At 38.1% G+C, this 19,131-nt stretch overlaps 1 protein-coding gene and 1 pseudogene across 1 annotated transcript in view; both read left to right on the plus strand.

Moving 5' to 3' along the window:
* Positions 1-19,131, plus strand: part of TMEM131 (transmembrane protein 131) — a 216,902-nt gene that overhangs the window by 101,853 nt on the left and 95,918 nt on the right. The window contains exons 6-8 of the mRNA XM_037056831.1: positions 5,613-5,729; positions 8,625-8,747; positions 15,833-15,913. Of these exons, the coding sequence (XP_036912726.1) occupies positions 5,613-5,729; positions 8,625-8,747; positions 15,833-15,913 (321 nt within the window). The remainder of the gene's footprint in view (positions 1-5,612; positions 5,730-8,624; positions 8,748-15,832; positions 15,914-19,131) is intronic.
* Positions 14,214-15,259, plus strand: LOC118994214 (POU domain, class 5, transcription factor 1-like; annotated as a pseudogene).

A 19,131-nucleotide genomic window follows, 5' to 3' on the forward strand; every position in this document is an offset into this window, starting at 1 on the left:
CAGAAATTTTTATTTCAATTGTATTAGGCATAGCAGTCAGTTTGGGGAGAATTAATATCTTTGCAATATTGGGTCTTCTCACCTATGAACATAGTATTAGCTCTTCATTTTTAAAAGTCATTTGAGCAAAGTGTTGTAGTTTTTAGCTTATAAAATTTACATGTTATTAGATTTATACCTCAATATTTCTTTGTGTATGGATGGGTACCTGTTGTTATAAATAATACCTTTTTAAACATTAGAATTCCAATGTTAATTGCTACGATAAGGAAATAAAATCGAACATTATATGTGGACCTTTATTCCTGTAACATTATTAAATGCTTTCATTAGTTCTAAGAGCATTTTTAAAGACATTTTTGGGATTCTTTTTAAAGATAGCCATGTTGTCTGAATAATGACAGATTTTTCTTTTTTTTTAAAGATTTTGTTTATTTTATTTTTAGATACAGGGGGAGAGAGGGAGAGAAACATCAGTGTGTGGTTGCCTCTTGTGTGCCCCTTATTGGAGACCTGGACTACAACCCAGGCATGTGCCCTGACTGGGAATCAAACCAGTGACCCTTTTGTTCGCAGCCCACACTAGGGCACAACAGATTTTTCTTTCTGTCTGATGGGTATGCCTTTTATTTCTTGCCTCATTGCACTGGTGTTACTTCCAATACAATGTTGAACAGCTGTTATGAGAAAGGACATCATTGCTTTGTTTCAGATTTGGGAAAGAAAACATCCAAGCATTCAATCATTTGCCATTAAATATGGCAGTTCTGGATACCCTTTATCAGGTTGAGGAAGTTCTCCTCTATTTGTAACCAAATGCAGGTTCAGCTGCCTGCTGCAACAGAAGCCAAACTTGTGAGACAAGATTGTGAAACCAGAGGTGCTGGTGTTTATTCAAGTGCCAGTGACCTGAGAAGATGGAGGACTCTCATCTAAAAGTCCATCTTAACATCTCAATGCAGGCGAGGGTTTTTATTAGAAGGGAGAGAGAAATCAGAATAAAGAAATCAGGGAGAGGGGATTGAAACGTATCTACGTGTAAGTCAGCACAATTCATTCCAATGATGATTTTGAAACTGGTCAAGCAGAGGTCTGTTTTTCATGCTTGAGAGTCAGCAGGTCTCCTGGAGCCAGAACATCCCGTTGCTGGAGTCAGCCTCCTTCCCTGAAGCTAATTCCTGGAACTTACACAAATTTGCAGCTTATCAGCAGGTTACATATAGGATTGGCCCCCAAAAAAGTCTATATGGGTTTTTTTTCCATAAAATAAAAGACACATTTTTTGTTTTCATCAAAAATTTTATTGATCTGGATGTTTTGAGTATGTCAGCTATCTCCCATGTGATATATAGCATCAGTTGTTCTCAATTAATGTCTCAGTTTGATCACTATCAACCTCAGCTGGTCTACCCGACCACAGAACATTGTCCAGCAAGAAATCTCCAGCACGAAACTTCACGAACCACTTTTGACATGTTCAATCAGTCACAGCACCTTCTCCATGCACTGGATAGATCATTTTTTGCATTTCAGTTGCATTTTTACCTTTCTTGAAATAATAAAGCATAATATGCTGAAAATGTTGTTTATTTTCTTCCATCTTCAATATTAAAATGTCTACACAAAAATTCACCATTTTGATAAGTTTTTTTTTAATGCATGCTGGTATGACAGCTGTCAATAGTACAGTCTACCAAAAATATTTCAAGTGAAGTTAGACAAATAAGCACTACTAGAACCATCTTATGGAAAAAAAACAAATGAACTTTTTGGCCAACCCAGTATTAGTTAACAATTCATCTTTTATGAAAACACTTTTAACAGACAAGAGTAGAGAGGAGGGTTTAAATAATGAATGGATACTGAATTTTATCTTACCATTTTATGCAGCTATTGAGATGACCAATAAATATGGTGTTTCTTCTTTAGTAAATTGATAATACCAATTATATCATTTTGATTTTTGAATGTTGAACTATGTAGAATTGCATTGTTAAGATAAAAAGCCCTTGCTCAAGACGTATTATCCTTTTTCATATATTGGTTGGACTCAATTTGCTGGTACTTTTTAGATGATTATATGTCTACATTCATGAGGAATATTGGCTTATATTTTTCTTGCAAAGTCTTTGCCTGGTATGGATATTAGGGTAATGCTGGACTCATAAAATGAAGTGGGTAGTGTTCTCTCTTCTTTGTATGTTGGAAAGTTTATGTGAATATATCATTTATTTAATGGTTGGTACAAAATTCTTTTCTACCAGCAAAACCATCTGAGCTTGGTCTTTTCTTTCTTTTCGGGAGGTGGGGATGGGGGCTGGGACCAAGTTACTTTATTTGAAGGAATGGTACAAATGAAAGAAGATATAAGTAGATGATTTGATATGAGTTATAGAAAAGGTAACAATAATTCCAACATGCACATACTGCTTTGGTGACCAGGGAAGTCACTCTCGTGGTGGTGGGAAGGCAGCCTAAGGCTTGGCTCTCTGTACTGCCTCCCAGAGTGTGCTTGTCAAAGAGATCCTCTGCCATGCCGGATCCAGGGGCCTGCAACCTGCACAGGTTGGTTACTTGGTCACCCTCTTCATTGGATTTCACCTGCTCATGCAGGTAATGAATCTCAATGAAGTCACACCAATGAGGGTCATTTTTTTCAGTGGCCAGTTTGTGCAAGTCCAGTAGTGACTGATTCACACTTTTTTCCAAGTGTATTGCACACTCCATTGCATTCAGCCACGTTCTGGCTTCTTGATATCCTACAGGAAGATTCGGCCACCTCGTTGATTCTGCACCTTCATCAGTTTCCTGGCATATACCCTCTCTTCATGAGATTGGTGAAGAAAATACATGGCAAAGGTCTTCAAAGCCACATTATTGCAGTCAAAGTAGTGAGACATGGACAGGTAGACATAGAAGTGTAGAGCTCCAGATTGATCTAGCAGTTAATGGCAGCCTCCAAGTTTTGGTGGTAGTTCTGGTGCACCTGCAAGGTGGATGTGGTCGTCCTGTTGCCTGGCTGAGGACAGGTGGCTTCTGGGCTTTGGAGCAGTGGCTGCAACCATAGGGCACTTGGAGGGAGCTGTGAGGAGGTGGCAGAAGGATGGTTCGGGGTGGCTGGCTGGGATGGGGGTCAAGTGCAGCGTTCCATACAAGCACTGTTGAAGCAGGGAAACCACAGCAACTCCTGTTGAATACTTGAGCTTAGACTTTTTTTGTGGTTAAGTTTTTTTAAAGATTTTATTTATTTATTTTTAGAGAGAGGGGAAGGGAAGGATAAAAAGAGGGAGAGAAATGTCAATGTGTGGTTGCCTCTCATGTGCTCCCCACTGGATACCTGGCCTGCAACTTAGACATGTGCCCTGACTGGTAATCGAACCAGTGACCCTTTAGTTCGCAGCCTGCACTCAATCCACAGGTACACCAGCCAAGGCAGAAAGTTTTATTTTAACTTTTAATTTTTTAATTATAGTTGATATACAATATTAGGTTCAGGTGAACAACATAGTGAGTAGACATTTATATAACTTACGTGATCATCCCAATAAGTTAGTACCCACCTGGCAGCAAACATAGTGACAATGTTATTGACTGCATATTCCCTATGCTGTACTTTACATCAGTGTGACTGTTTTTTATATTTGATAGTTTGTTTTTGGGGAAGGTTTTTCGTTACAAATTAAATTTCTTTAATGAATGTGGGACTGTATAGTTTTCAGTTTCATTTTGAGTGAGCTTTGGCAGATTGTGGTTTTCAGATAACCATTTAGATGTCCATTTCTTCTAGTTTTTAAATTTATGGCCCTACAAACTAATGTTTGTAGTATTACTTTGCCATCTATTTTTTAAAGATTTTACTTTTATCTATTTATCTTTAGAGGGGAAGGGAAGGAGAGAGGGAGAGAAAAATCAATGTATGGTTGCCTCTCGTGTGTCCTCTGCTGGGAACTGGCCTACAACCTAGGCATGTGCCCTGACTGGCAATCAGACCTCGATCCTTTGGTTCGCAGGCCTGCGGTCAGTCCACTGAGCTACACCAACCAGGCTTTGTCATCCTTTTTTACATGTAAAGAGTATCTATGATGTCCGTGTTTCAGTTTTTATTTTTGTGTTCCTTCTTATTCTTGGTAGTTCTGTCTAGGGTTTTTATCAGTTTTATGGGCCTTTTTGAGGCATTGGCCTTTTGTTGTATCGATTTATTTTATTTTTTTCTGTTTTTCATTCATTTCTTCTCTTGTCTATTATTCTTTTTCTTTTGTGTATTTTGGGTTTAATTTACTCTCTAATTTTTTTTAAGGTGGTAACATAGATTATTGGTTTGAGGTATTTCTTTGCAAAGTAAACATATAGTACTTTAAATTTCCTTCCAAGTTTTGCTGTAAATGCAGCCAGCACTTTTTAATATGTGTTTTCATTTCCAGTTGATTAAAAATATTTTATAATTTACAGAGTGACTACCACTTTGACCAATGAGTTATTTAGAAGGTGTTGCTTCATTTCAGACTATTTAGGAATTTACCGATACCTTCCTATTACTGATTTTTTGCTCAGGTATGATCTCCACTTACTTTGTATTGCATCAGAGGGTTTTGTACTCGTATTTTAGCCCACACTTGGCCAGTGCATAAAAATTCTAGGTGAATTCATTTTACCCTCTTGTGGGGAAGCCTCATCTTCCATTCTCTACCGTGGGTGGGCCAGTGCCCAACATTCCATCTCTCCTTGGAGATGCTTGTCTTTCATTAGATTCTGGGCTAGTTGATACACAAACTTAGTGGTATGTTCAAGAAAAGTTATTTTTTTGTTATTGATAATGCAGGAGAAATGTGCTTTACAGCTTTCTTCATACTAAGGTGAAGCAATGTCATGTGTTTTAAGCTATAATTTGGGGAATATTTTGGAGTTCTAGTCATAGAGGAAGAATGAGCAAAGTTGGTGACTGTATTAAAATACATTTTAAGTCTTCATTGGAAACGGAACTGCAGTCTGTAGTCTCTTGAACTTCTCAAGCAGCCATATTGTTTTAATAATTTTTTTTTGCTAACTACAATGACCTTCGCATTCTGTACAAGATAATAGGAGTGAGTTCTTGCACATACTTGTCACCCCTGCCATCTTTCTGATGTAAGTTTCTGGTACATTTTGTGCTCTTGTGAATGGGTGACAGAGGTCAATGGGTTGAGGTCTTGGCTTATTTCTTCTTTGGAATAGTACAGGTTGCTGCTTCCTGGTAAAGTATGTGCATATAAAAAGTTCAGATTCAGCTCACTCCTACTTGATTGTGTGATGATAAAAAATTTTTTAATGAGGCACCTCATTTGGGCTCAGGGATTGTTGAATGAACAGAGTCCAGGAAAATCACCTGTTGTGCAGGGTTTTAGACTGGTCATTGACAGATACATAACTCTCAATATCAGTTATTTTCTACTATAAAATAGTTTGGCTAATTTAAAGCTTAATCCTTAGGGGGAGAAAGATAGTTTATGGAAATGATTCTGAGATGTTTGTTTTAGAGAACTGTAGCTCTCTAATTGTGGTTATCATGATCTGGGTTTTTTTGGGGGGGTTGGGGGGTTACTACTTTAACTTTATTTATTGCTGTTCTTTTACAGAAAATTCTTCCAGGAGGAAATACCTCATTTGATGTAGTTTTCCTTGCAAGAGTAGTAGGAAATGTAGAAAATACTTTATTTATTAACACATCTAATCATGGCGTATTTACCTACCAGGTAAGAACCAAAATTAATGGGTATTTATTTTTTTTATGGCCAATTGATTTTTTTATTGTTTTTTTTCCAGTACCATTTAGTCCCCTTATACCATCTTTCCCCCCATCCCCAACAGTCACCTCACTGTTATCTGTGTTCGTGTGTCTTTCTTCCTTTTTGCTCAATTCCTCCACCCCCGCACATCCCCCCACCCCTAGCTGTCATCATCTTCTCTATGAATCTGTTTCTATTTTGCTTGTTAGTTCAGTTTGTTCACTAGATTCCACACATGAGTGAAATCATATGGTATTTGTCTTTCTCTGACTGGCTTATTTCACTTAGCATAATGTTCTCCAGGTCCATCCTTACTCTCACAAAGGGTAACATTTTCTTCCCTTTTACAGCCTAGTAGTATTCCATTGTATAAATGTCACATAGTTTTATCCACTCATCTACTGATGGACACTTTGGCTGCTTCCATATCTTGGCAATTGTAAATAATGCTGTAGTGAACACAGGGGTGCATATGTTCTTTCAAATTAATGTTTTGGGTTCCTTCAGATATATTCCCAGTAGTGGGGTCTTGTTTGTTATATTTTTTTTAAACATATGCATCATCTTTGACCTATCACATGACAAGCTTTAAAGAAGCCCCTTAAGTCAGCAATAATACTAAGTGTAAAAGATGAGACTTACGGCATTTTTATAACTATTGTTCTGTCCATGAATATTCCTGTTCAAATTAGACTGAACAAATGATATTAAAGCTACTAATGTAAGCTTGATTGACAAAAGAATAGTAAAAAATGTTTTCACACTGACTCTAATTTTTTGCCTTTTTGCACACTTGAGGAACACTCTCTATAATAGTGTCAAGATTAAAATATACATGCCTACTTTTCTTAGTAAATATATTGTTTCAAATTTTTGTTACTTTTGTGTGCAATTATTATTGGTTAGCTTATTAAAGAAACTTTATCAAGGGTATCAAGATTATTTAGAATAATTGTTTATATGACACTACATATTTAACATACTGTTCTGCAAGTACTATAGATACTATTCTCAATTTTTTAGACAAAGATGGAACTTATAAAGGTTAAATAATTTACCCAAATAATACTACTAGTAGGTTGTTGAGCAGAAATTCAAACCCATGTCCTTGTAAGTACAAACATTCTCTTAGCCACTGTGTTGTATTGCCCATGGAACTATTTTGTTTAAATGTCTTAATTTATAGTTTTTGTGCTTTTATTTTTGAACATTTCTTCTCCAGTACCCAGAACACTTCACATTTTGAAAATAGTGTCAGAATAAACATTCCATTTTAAGATATAAGCATATCTCATACTTACGTAATGTGAATAAATATTTAATGGTTATTTAGTAGGCAGTCTATAAACTTGTAAAGGCCTATATAGATAAATAACTGTGACACTCTGTAGATGGCGCTCATTTAAACATACACTTGTTAAGTAAATGAAAGGACTGTCATAAGAGTATGAATACCTTTGCCCGGGTAGCCATAGTGAGCCTAGATGGTCCTGGCTGAACGGGATTACTTGAGAGTTGTGATCAGATAGATTTTTCTCAAGATGAGCCTCAGTGGCCAACTGTGTTTCTTTACTTCTACAAGTATTCCTCCTAAATAGTTTTGGAATCTGTCTACCTTTCTTGTCTTCAGTGCCATCTTCAAAGCTATAATCACCCCTCACTCTTTTACACAGTAGTCTTCTTAACTGGCTTGCCATTCCTCCCCAATCCCTTTGAGCATAAATCAGATTTAGTCAACTTCCCCTTGTAAATCTTTACCTTTCCCATTGCACATAAAGCAAAATGTAAGCTTCTGACTGAGACTTGTAAGGATCTTAGAATCCGACTCCAATATACATCTCCTACCTCGTCCTATTTGACCATGCTTCTTTCTTCTTCCTGGTCTTCAAACAAGGCAAGCCTTTTCCCGCTTCATGCGCTTTGCCTGTACACCTCCCTTTGCGTACACTCCTGGCACTGACTTTTCATCCTTCAGGTGACAACTCCTCACATCACCTACCCAGAGATGACTACCCTGGCCACACTCTCTAAAAGAATAATCCTGCCCTGGCTGGTGTAGCTCAGTGGATTGAGCGCGGGCCTGCGAACCAGAGGATCGCGGTTCGATTCCCAGTCAGGGCACATGCCTGGGTTGCAGGCCGGTTCTACCAGCAGGGGATGCACGAAAGGCAACCATACATTGATGTTTCTCTCCCTCTCTCCTTCCCCTCTAAATATAAATAAATAAATAAAATCTTTAAAAAAATCATTAATGTATTAAAAAAAATAAAAAATAAAAGAATAATCCCATCCTTCCTCCAGCCAGTTATTCTGTATCACATTTCCATTTTTTAAACCTTTTGTTGTTATTTTCTAACCTGTTTCTCATACTAGAATGTAGATTTCATGAGCGAGGGCACATTGTCATTGTCTTGTTCATTCTTCAGTTATTCACTGCTGTGTTTGTGCTTGGCACATTGTAGGCACTTAGTAAATATTTGTCCCTTGAATAACTGGCTCACACTGTTTAGTGGACCCCAGGCCTTTCCATGTGGGGATCACCTGAGGCTGTGCTTGGTATTTGAGAGATGTATGGACCCTACATTCATCTTCTGAAGGTTAGAGTACAGCATGAAGGACTGCTATCCTTGTATCCTATTTCCAGTATATCATAGAAACTATCCCAAATGCATTTCTATGTAGTAAATCAAATATGTAGTCAAATCAGATGTAGAGACCACATGTGTGCTCTTTTTAAAGAGAGTTGAGATTTTTTTAATCTAAATTAGACTTACCAGTTTTTCCTATATCAATCAGCATAACCTATAAAAATGTTAATTATAAAAACAACTCAAATTGCTTTTTATTCCTCCCTTGAAACAGGTATTTGGTGTTGGAGTTCCGAATCCTTATCGTTTGAGGCCATTTATTGGGGCCAGAGTCCCTGTGAATAGCAGCTTCTCACCTATAATAAACATACACAACCCTCACAGTGAGCCTTTGCAGGTGAGTTTATTATGATGGTGATTTTGAATGAGCTTCATTTTGATGGAAATTAAGGCTTAGTTTAAAATTTCAGTTTATTTTCATTTTCAAGACTTTAAAATAATGTGGTTTTAAAGTTGTATTGAATGTGGGTATTCTTCTAAAGCATCTTGCTGTGGTCTGGGTTTTGGATGTCAGCAGTCTAGATATTGAGTTCTTTTCATTGTCTCTTAAAAGATTATGGCTTCTCTGATATTACTGTTTAGGCAGCTCTGTATTTGAGTTTTCATCTATATGAGGCTGCTACTTTTCTTTTTTTAAGATTTTATTTATCTTTATTTTTTTTAAGATTTTATTTATTTATCTTTAGAGGGGAAGAGAAGGAGAGAAATATCAATGTGTGGTTGCCTCTCGTGAGTCCCCTGCTGGGAACTGGCCCGCAACCCAGGCATGTGCCTTGACTAGGAATCGAACCGTGATTGTGTGGTTCACAGGCCTGCGCTTAGTCCACTGAGCTACACCAGCCAGGGCTGAGGCTACTACTTTTCTTGCCTATAAACTCTTTCCAGTCCAACATAAATTTTTAAAAACATAGTTTGTACCAGCCCAGGCCAGGTCGCTCAGTTGGTTAGAGGATCGTCCTGATAAGCCAAGGTTGCAGGTTCAGTCTCTGGTCAGGGCACATAAAAGAAGAAACCAATGAATACATAAATAAGTGGAACAAGTCAGTGTTTCTCTCTCTCTCTCAAATCAATATATAAATTTTTTAAAAAACAGTTTCTATCTGTTTCTGAAATTAATAAAATTTTGGTGGTGGCAGCCTGGAAATTGAAGTCCAGTGGAAGGGTAATAGAGAATCATGATTAAAAACAAACTTATTTTTTATTTAAAAAGTCTAACTCTTTATTTAACCCAGTCTGTTAGTAGTAATTGTTTTCAAATTTGAAATTTCTCTTCACTGGTTCCTTGTTTCTTCCACAGTAGGCATAGCTGGTGTGACTCATTCAGATATTTTTAAAAACCCCACCCACATCCTTAGTGACTTCCAACTATTTGATATTTGCTACTACTGTAGCTGATCTAGTTCTGTGTTGGAAGGAGGTGTGGATGCCTTCCAGAATGTCTCGTAATATCCATAGCCAGAGCACCCAGACTTAACAGTAGCTTGAAGATGACAGGTGGAAGGAAATACTGTGCAATGTGGTAAGTTAAAGAGCTGTGGCAATCGACATGAATTTGTCATCCTAGAACCCCTGGTAGACATATTCATAAACAGTGGAAGGGAAAATGAGGAAAAATAAGATGATATTTTCAGAGCCTGAAATTTTATGTTAAAACAGCAAGAAAGAGGTTTCTCCCCAACACTTGGCTGATACTGGGTGAGGATAGCTACTAGTAAAAATACAGAGTTTGGCACAAATAATGCCCTTTTTATTACAAAATCATAAGCATGTAATTTTATAACATAACAGTATTACACTCACGCATACCAGATGACATTTTAAGTGGAATGTTCAAATTGCTGTCCATCTGATGCGAGACATTCACGTACCCTACCAACCACACTCAAGCAAGCCTTACTTTTCCTCGACTCTATACTCTGCATGAATTTTAATTATTTTTTATTACACATCTTCATCACAAAAAAAGGGGGAAAGCTCTTGTGTCCTGTTTGTAAAGTGTTTCCTGTTCATCATTATCACTCTGTCACTTTAGGTACTGATGTATTTTCCCTGTTCTGGCTTTTATTACAAATCTATGCAGAAACCTCATAAATTCTTGCTACTTTCTTGTTTTGACTACTTTAAGTCAAAGACATTTAAAAAAACAAAAAGCAAAACCTTGTTTTCATTCTGTCAGACCCTGCTACAAGAGTTGTTACACTGCTGTGGTGGCAATATTGTTGATGGGAGAGTCCTGGTTCTTCTTGCTGAAGCATGTAAAGAATTACAGATCAGCAAATCTATTAGCATACAATCAGTTTATTATTGGTCCGTTCCCATGGAAGAGAATGGAACTAACTAGAGTGAGGGGTGAAAGGCATAATTTCAGGGCAAAGCAAGGTGGCAAAAGTAAGAGTGGCTGAAGATCAGGGTGATGAGCCCCTGGATGGCCTGAGGCCAGGTGGTCAGAGGCCCAATTGCTAGAGAACCAAGAGCTCTAAGAGTGCCCCGAGCCTGAGAGAGAGAGAGACAGACAGACAGACAGACACCTTTTTTCTGAGGACTTACATAGTTGTGTGGATAGGAGGGAAAAGTTGCATATTGATTAATGGGTAAATGTGGTGTGAGCTCCCCCTGGGGGGGATGTGACCACTCAAACTTAGGTATGACTGGGTGTTCGTTAACCCGAATCCTTATCTTGCTCCAGACTTCATTTGTTCATCATGTTATAAAACAACTACATGACAGGAGGCAGTTATTTAAAACTGAGACACTTTCCAAAGTTATTAATGGGCTACTTTGGGCCCTTGGACCCTCTCCCACATTCTAGGCCCTGGAATGAAAGCAGTTTCAAGGCTTTCTTCCCCAGATAGTGGAAACCCTACATAGAATTTCAGGAACTTCCTTCCTTTCTTGCTAACATAGTGTTTCTTGTGATGTTGGAACTCCTGGCAATATTATCAGACCAGGCTCAGGACTACTGAGTTAGTGTGTGAGACGTCTCCCTCTTCCTCCCTGCCTTGGTTTACTATTCCTTCAGCATAAGTGAGAAAGGTGTTTCCTGGCAACCAGGATACTAGACGTTGGCCAGGAACAGCAGTACAGTCTCAGAGTTCTTCCTATGTTGTCTCCTGCTTCAATATGACAGAGCAGCCCAGGGTGCCCTCTCTGTGTAGTGGCCAGAGCACAGATCAGGAGTTGCTTCCCGCTGAATGATGGGGGTCCTCAACTCAGCAAGTGGTGGCCAGCCTGCAATTTTTTCAGTGGTCTTACTGTCTGCCTTCTCTCCTCGGCTCTTGAGTCATCAGGCTATCGTTTAGAAAAATTATCTCTTTGAATTCAATACTGATTTTTTCTTTTGTTGATATGTAATTGACATGTGCCATTATATTAGTTTTAATTGTATAATATAATGATTCCATCTTTATATATTATGAAATGATTGCCACAATAAGGCTAGTTAACATCTATCACCACACAGTTATAATTTTTTTCCTTGTGACAAAAACTTTTAAGATCTATTCTTAGCAACTTCAGGTATGCAAAACAGTATTATTAACTATTATCCATGCTGTACATTACATTCGCAGGACTTATTTTATAACTGGAATTTTGTATGGAAGGCACTTTTAACCTGATAGTCCTATATTATGTTATAATATCATTAGTCTTGTCCTTGAATTAAAGAAAATATTGTAAAGCAAGAAATTGCATCTGATTTTTTTCATTATACAATGCAAACACATGAGTATGTTTTCCCTGAAAAACATATTGTTTCAAACAAGTGTGAAGCAGGTGTCCACTTGAACTTCTCTTTCAATCCAGCACTGTCTAGTAGAATTTTCTGGTATAATGAAAAAGTTTTGTATCTGCTCTCTCCAGTATAGTAGCTATGAGCCGGCTATTGAGCACTTGAATTTGTGGCTAGAGTGGCTGAGGGACTAAACATTTTATCGTATTTCAACTAATTTAAACTTAAATATAACCACATGTAGCAGGTAGCTAATGTATTAGCGTAGCTCCAACACCAAGCTCTTCCTCATAGATATGCACACGATCTCGGTGTGCATCTCATCAGACCCTTTTTTGCGTGCATTTGTATGCATATATTTGTGCTTACAGAAAAAACAGCCTTTGTGGGAATTTTAAAAATAAATTATATTCCTTACATATTGGATGTCTTTTTTCCTAGACATTATTAAATTAGGATAAATAGTACTGGACTAAAAATCAGGAACGTGTCACATATGTTTTCTGTAATTTAGCCTTTTTCTGTCCCTATCTCCTTATTTATTTCCCTGTTATCAGTAGTCTGGCTTTTAGCCTTTTGTTTCCAAACATTGTTACTCTTATTTCCTTAATACCTTGGAAGGTTAAATGAGATAACATGTGATCTTTTCTGGTTTTTCAGAAAAAGTGCCATAGTTACACCATCAGTTAAGGTGCTGTTACTATTAATACAATCAGTACTTTACAGAATACTGATGTAAGAAATTGGAAGGCAAGTAATTTACAGAAAAAATCCGAATTCATTCGTCTTTGCCCATTGCATTTCTTTAACACCACACACACCAAAAACCTTTAGGCTAATACTTATGTGCTGCTGTGTTACTGCTTTTTTTTTTTTTAGGTACCCTTGGAGAGCTTCTGTAATAAAACAAGGTTTTTTACCCATTTTACAATGTCACCTCAAATTTGCATTTAATTAAATAGATTATTCTCATTAGGAAATAGGGTTACCTGCCATTAAAGGAAAGTCTCCTGTCATAGGACCCATTCTGTTCCTAGGTCTTTTCCTAAAAGAAAGGAAAGCAGACATTCATGCACAGATGTATTCATGAATTGTTCTTAGCAGCTATATCTGTGATGACCAGAAACCCAAAACCCAAATGTTCATTATTAGTTGAATGGATCAAAGATCGTTGGATATCCTTAAAATGGAAAAGAAATGAACTATAAATACATGTAACACCACAATGGTCTTCAGAATCATTACACTTAGTAAAAGCAGCCAAACACAAAAGTACAGGCTTTTGATTCCATTTATACAAAACTCTACAAAATTCAAACAAATCTAGAGTGACCAAGAGCAACTCAGTGGATACCTAAGAATGAGAGGGGGTGGAGAAGGACAGGTAGATTGCAAAGCGCACGAGGGAACTGTGTACATGGGGTATATTTCATATCTTAATTGTAGTGGTAGCTTTATACTGTATGTATGTATGTATGTATGTATGTATGTCAGTTCATCATCTTGTGCACTTTAAATATGTATAGTTTACTGTATATTAGACCTCATTACAACTATTTTAAGCCCTGGCCAGTGTGCCTCAGTTGTTTGGAGCATCATCCTGTAAACCAGGGGTCATGGGTTTAATTCCCCTCAGGGCACATGCCTAGCTTGCAGGTTCGGTACCTGGTCAGGGCACATGTGGGGTCAGCCAATTGATGTTTCTTTCTCACATTGATGTTTTTTTCCCTCTCTCCCTCCCTTCCTTCCCCTGTCTCTAAAATCAATAGGCGTGTCCTCAGGTATGAGGATTTTTTTAAAAGGGTGTTTCTCAACTTGTGGTCATTTCTCCTTCATTTAAAAAAAAACTATTTTAAAAAATCAGGCATATAGGTACAAGCCACAGAGGCATTACCAGCACCTGTGATTTTGCCATCAGTAGAAGCCACATATTTTCATACTACATTAAAAATGTTTTATGTGTTTCAGAATAATACACTGTTCACTCTTTCACAGTTATAATAGCCATTATTAGGTCCATTGCTAGGTCTTATAAATGTGTGAATAAAGAAGCACTGTGTTACTATAAGAAAATACAGAATTTAAGTGCCTTGGAGAGCCCTCCATTCACCGGGCCTCTTCCTTCCCATGGCAGGACACCTGGCTTCTGACTTGGCCTTCTTGCCCCCACCAGGTGGTAGAGGCATGGGCCAGGAGGGCCAGAGCCAAGTTAGGTTTACCCTTGTGACTGACTGAGCTTCCAGGGCCCTCCCAGTGGGATGGGAATTGAGCCAGAACTTGTCCCTGAAGCCAAGGTGGGGGGTTCGCCTTGTCCCCACTTTATGAGTTATGTTGGGAGATGGCCCATCCTGAGGGCCAGACAGAAGCCAGGATGGGGAACAACTCTAAGGGGCCTCCCCCTAGCCTTGTGCTCCTCCTACTGGGGCCGTGAAGCTGAAGCCAAACCCTGAAGAAGAGGCAAATGAGGACATGAGAGTTCTGAATAAAGACCTCAAGTAGTTTGCCACGGTCTTGAAGCAGAAGAGTATCATCCTGGGATATACCCAGGCCGATGTGGGGCTCACCCTGGGTGTTCTCTTTGGGAAGGTGTTCAGCCCAAGCAACCATCTGCCACTTTGAGACTATAGTTCAGTTTGAAGAACATGTGTAAGCTGCAACCCCCCTCCCTGCAGAAATGGATGGAGGAAATTGACAACAAGAATATGCAGGAATATACAAAGCAAAGACCTTTGTGCATGCTTGAAAGAGAAGGTGAACAAGTATCAGGAACCAAGTGAGGGGCAACCTGGAGAACATGTTCCTGCAGTGCTGGAAGCCCACCTTGCAGCACATCAGCCACATTACCCAACAGCTCAGCTGAAGAAGGTTGTGGTCCTAGTGTGGTTCTGCAGCCATCACCACAAGGGCAAGCGATCAAGTAGTGACTATTCTCAACAGGACTTTGAGGCTTCCAGACCTCCTTTCTCAGGATACCAGTATCGTTTCTTGTGGCATCTGGGCCTCATTTTGGTACCCCAGGCTATGCTGGCCCTCGCTGTACTCCATAGTCCCCTTTCCTAAGGATGAAGCCTTTCCCTCTGTCTCTCACCACTCTAGGCTCTCCCATGTGTTCCAGCTGAGCTGCCAGCCCTTAGAGGACAGGAGAGACCTGGGGAAAGAACCCTGAAATTGTTCCAGGGCTTCAGAATTAAGTTCTTCCTTCAAAATGGATTTGGGAGCACAGACAGGTTAGGGGCCGGGAGTTTGGAGAACTGGTTAGAGGGAAAGTGAAGTTCAGTGATGCTCTTGATTTTAATCCCCACATCACTTACCACTTTGATCTTAAAGAGGCCTGGCTCACACACAAAAGAAATACAAAATTTATATTTCTAAAATTTGATAATTTCCACAGACTACTGTGAGTGTCCTATGGTTGAGTTTTTCTAAAACTCAGCATTTGAGACAACTCCACTATTTCAAAGTTTAATATTTCAAAGTCAGATTATTTTTGTGAAAAATACCACCATTGCTTACACTTATGGGTAACCGACTCTGCTGAAGTGACATGACACTTATCCTACATTTATATCTAAATGTTTTTAAATCTTTTCTGGTAAACAATTAGGTTATCAAACTCATTTCTATATAACAGCAAATCAGGTACATTGAAGATATGACTTTTAACTTAACTGTCATGTGCTTTTTTGTTACAGGTTGTAGAAATGTACTCTAGTGGAGGAGATCTTCACCTAGAACTTCCAACGGGTCAACAGGGAGGTACCAAAAAATTGTGGGTGAGTGCTAACACATTTTTCTCTCACATGTGATCACAGGAAACCATTTTTTCCCCTCAAATACACCAGAAACTACTTAACTCTTTATCTCCTGAAAAAATATGAGGGTCTTTTTAAATGTTGTCTTAAAATTAAATTTATATCAAATATATTTGAAAATTGTATGAGAGAGTAAGAGAAAAGTAGTAATTTTTTAAAACAGCAGTGAACAAAGTTGGTGGGATCTTTAACCCGCTGTGGAGAAAGGAAGAGGTTTTGTCTGTTTATCATAATTATATTAGTGCAGTTGTCTCTGAACCTAATCATTTATAATTTACTTTAAGATTTTTTTAACTATTTTATTTTATTCTTTTTATTGTTCAATTATAGTTGTCTATTCCCCCCATTATTTTCCCCTGCCCACCCCACTCTCCACCTCCCACATTCAGTTCTTACCCCTCCCCACCCCCATTGTCTTTGTCCATGAGTCCTTTATACCTGTTACCCTTCCCCTCCTTCCCCCCATGATTCCTCTCGTCCCTTCCATCTGGTCTCTGTCACTGTTCTTTCCATGTCTCTGATTCCATTTTGCTTATTTGTTTGTTTTGTTGATTAGGTTCCTACTTACAGATAAGATCATACGGTATTTGTCTTTCACCGCCAGGCTTATTTTGCTTAGCATAATCCTCTCCAGTTCTCCCATGCTGTCTCAAAGGATAGGAGCTCCTTTCTTTTTGCTGCATAGTATTCCATTGTGTAAATGTACCAGTTTTTTGATCCACTCATTTACTGATGGACACTTAGGCTATTTCTAGCACTTGGCAATTATAAATTGTGCTGCTATGAACATTAGGGTGCTTAAGTTCTTTTGAATTGGTGTTTCAGGATTCTTAGGGTATAATCCCAGCAGTGGAATTGCCAGGTCAAAAGGCAGTTCCACTTTTAGATTTTGAGGAAATTCCATACTGTTTTTCCCAGTAGCTGCACCAGTCTGCATTCTCATCAACAGTGTACTTGGTTCCCTTTTCTCCACAACCTCACCAGCACTTGTTTTTTGTTGACTTGTTTATATGGCCATTCTGATCAGTGTCAGGTAGTATCTCACTGTGGTTTTAATTTGCCTCTCTCTGGTGGCTAGTGATGCTGAGCACCCTCTCCTATGTGTCTGGGCCCTCTGTGTGTTCTCTTTGGAGAAGTGTCTGTTTAGGTCCTTTGCCCATTTTTTAATTGTCTTCCTGGTGTGGAATCATGTGAGTTTTTTATATATTTTAGAGATCAAACCCTTGTCAGAGGCGTCATTGGCAATTATGTTTTTCCATATAGTTGGTTCTCCTTTCATTCTAATGCTGTTTAGCCATGCAGAAGCTTTTTAATTTGATGAGGTCCCATTTGTTTATTCTTTCCTTTCTGTCCCTTGCTTTAGGGGACATATCAGTGATGATGTTGCTGCGTGGAATGTCTGAGATTTTCCTGCCTGTGTTTTCCTCTAGGACTTTTATGGTGTCATGACTTATATTTAAGTATTTTATTCATCTTGAGTTTATTTTGGTGTATGGTGTAACTTGGTGGTCAAGTTTCATTTTTTCTTGTGTGTATCTGTCCAGCTCTCCCAGCACCATTTGTCAAAGAGGCTATTTTTACTGCATTTTGTATGGTCCTGTCCCCTTTGTCGAATATTAATTGACCATAGAGACATGGGTTTATACCTGGGCTCTCAGTTCTGTTTCATTGATCTATGTGTCTGTTCTTATGCTAGTACCAGACTATTTTGATTACAGTGGCCTTGTAATCTAGTTTTACATCAGGTATTCTGATCCCTCCTACTTTCTTCTTTGTTGTCAAAATTGCTGAAGCTATTTGGGATTATTTATGAATCCATATAAATTTTTGAAATATTTTTTCTATATCTGTAAAATGTGTCATTGGGAAATATGTCTATAGGATTTGCGTTGAATCTGTAAATTGTTTTGGGTAGTGTAGACATTTTGATGATGTTAATTCTTCCAGTCCATGAACACTGTACATGCTTCATTTGTTTCTGTGTTTCTTAATTTCTTTCTTCCATGTTGTGTAGTTTTCTGAGTATAGGTCTTTTATCTCCTTGGTTAGGTTTATTCCTAGGTATTTTATTTTTCTTTTTGCTATATCAAATAGGATTTTTTTTCCTAATTTCTGTTTCTGATGTTTTACTGTTGGTATATAAAAATGCTTCCAATTTCTGAATATTGACTTTGTATCCCACTGTTTGGCCTAATTAACTTATTAGTTCAAGTAGTTTATTGGAGTCTGTAGGGTTTTCTATGTACACTGTCATGTCATCCACCAACAATGACAGTTACACTTCCTCCTTTCCAATTCGGATGGCTTTTATTTCTTTTTCTTATCTGATCACTGTGGCTAGGACTTCCAATATTATGTTGAATAGAAGCAGTGGAAGCAGACACCTTTGTCTTGTTCCTGATGTTTGTGGGAAAGCTTTTAGTTTTTGCCTGTTGAATATGATGTTGGCTGTAGGTTTCTCGTATATGGCCTTTATTATGTTGAGGAATGCTCCTTCTATTCCCAATTTGCTGAGTGTTTTTATCATAATTGGGTGCTGTACCTTATCAAATGCTTTTTCTGCGTCCATTGGTATGATCATGTGATTTTTGCCATTCCTTTTTTTTATGGGATGCATTATGTTTATTGATTGGCCAATATTGTACCATCCTTGCATCCCTGGGATGACTTTCACTATATCATGGTGTGTGATCTTTTTAACATATTCCTGGATGTAGTTTGCCAATATTTTGTTGAGGATTTTAGTGTCTATGTTCATCAGTGATATTGGCTTGAAGTTTTTTTTCTTTGTTGTGTCTTTCTCTGGTTTGGGGATCAGGATGATGCTGGCTTCATGAGTTTGGTAGTCTTCCCTCTTCTTAGATTTTTTGGAATAGTTTAAGAAGGATAGGGGTTAGTTCTTCTGTAAATGTTTTGTAAAAGTCTCCTGTGAAACCACCCATTCTAGGGCCTTTTATTACTGCTTCAATTTCACTAGCTGTTATAGGTCTGTTCAGGCTTTCGGTTTCTTCTTGATTCAGTTTTGGAAGATTATATGTTTAGAAATTTGTACATTTTACCCAGATTTTAAATTTCTTGACATATACTTGTTTGTAGTGATTTTTTAGGATCCTTTGTGATCTCTACAACTGTGGACCACTACAACTGTGGTCTCAGTTGTAGTTTCTCATCTTTCATTT

This window comes from Sturnira hondurensis, unplaced genomic scaffold, assembly GCF_014824575.4.
Source record: "Sturnira hondurensis isolate 20B ecotype Veracruz unplaced genomic scaffold, ASM1482457v3 Scaffold0009178, whole genome shotgun sequence".
Lineage (NCBI taxonomy): Eukaryota > Metazoa > Chordata > Mammalia > Chiroptera > Phyllostomidae > Sturnira > Sturnira hondurensis.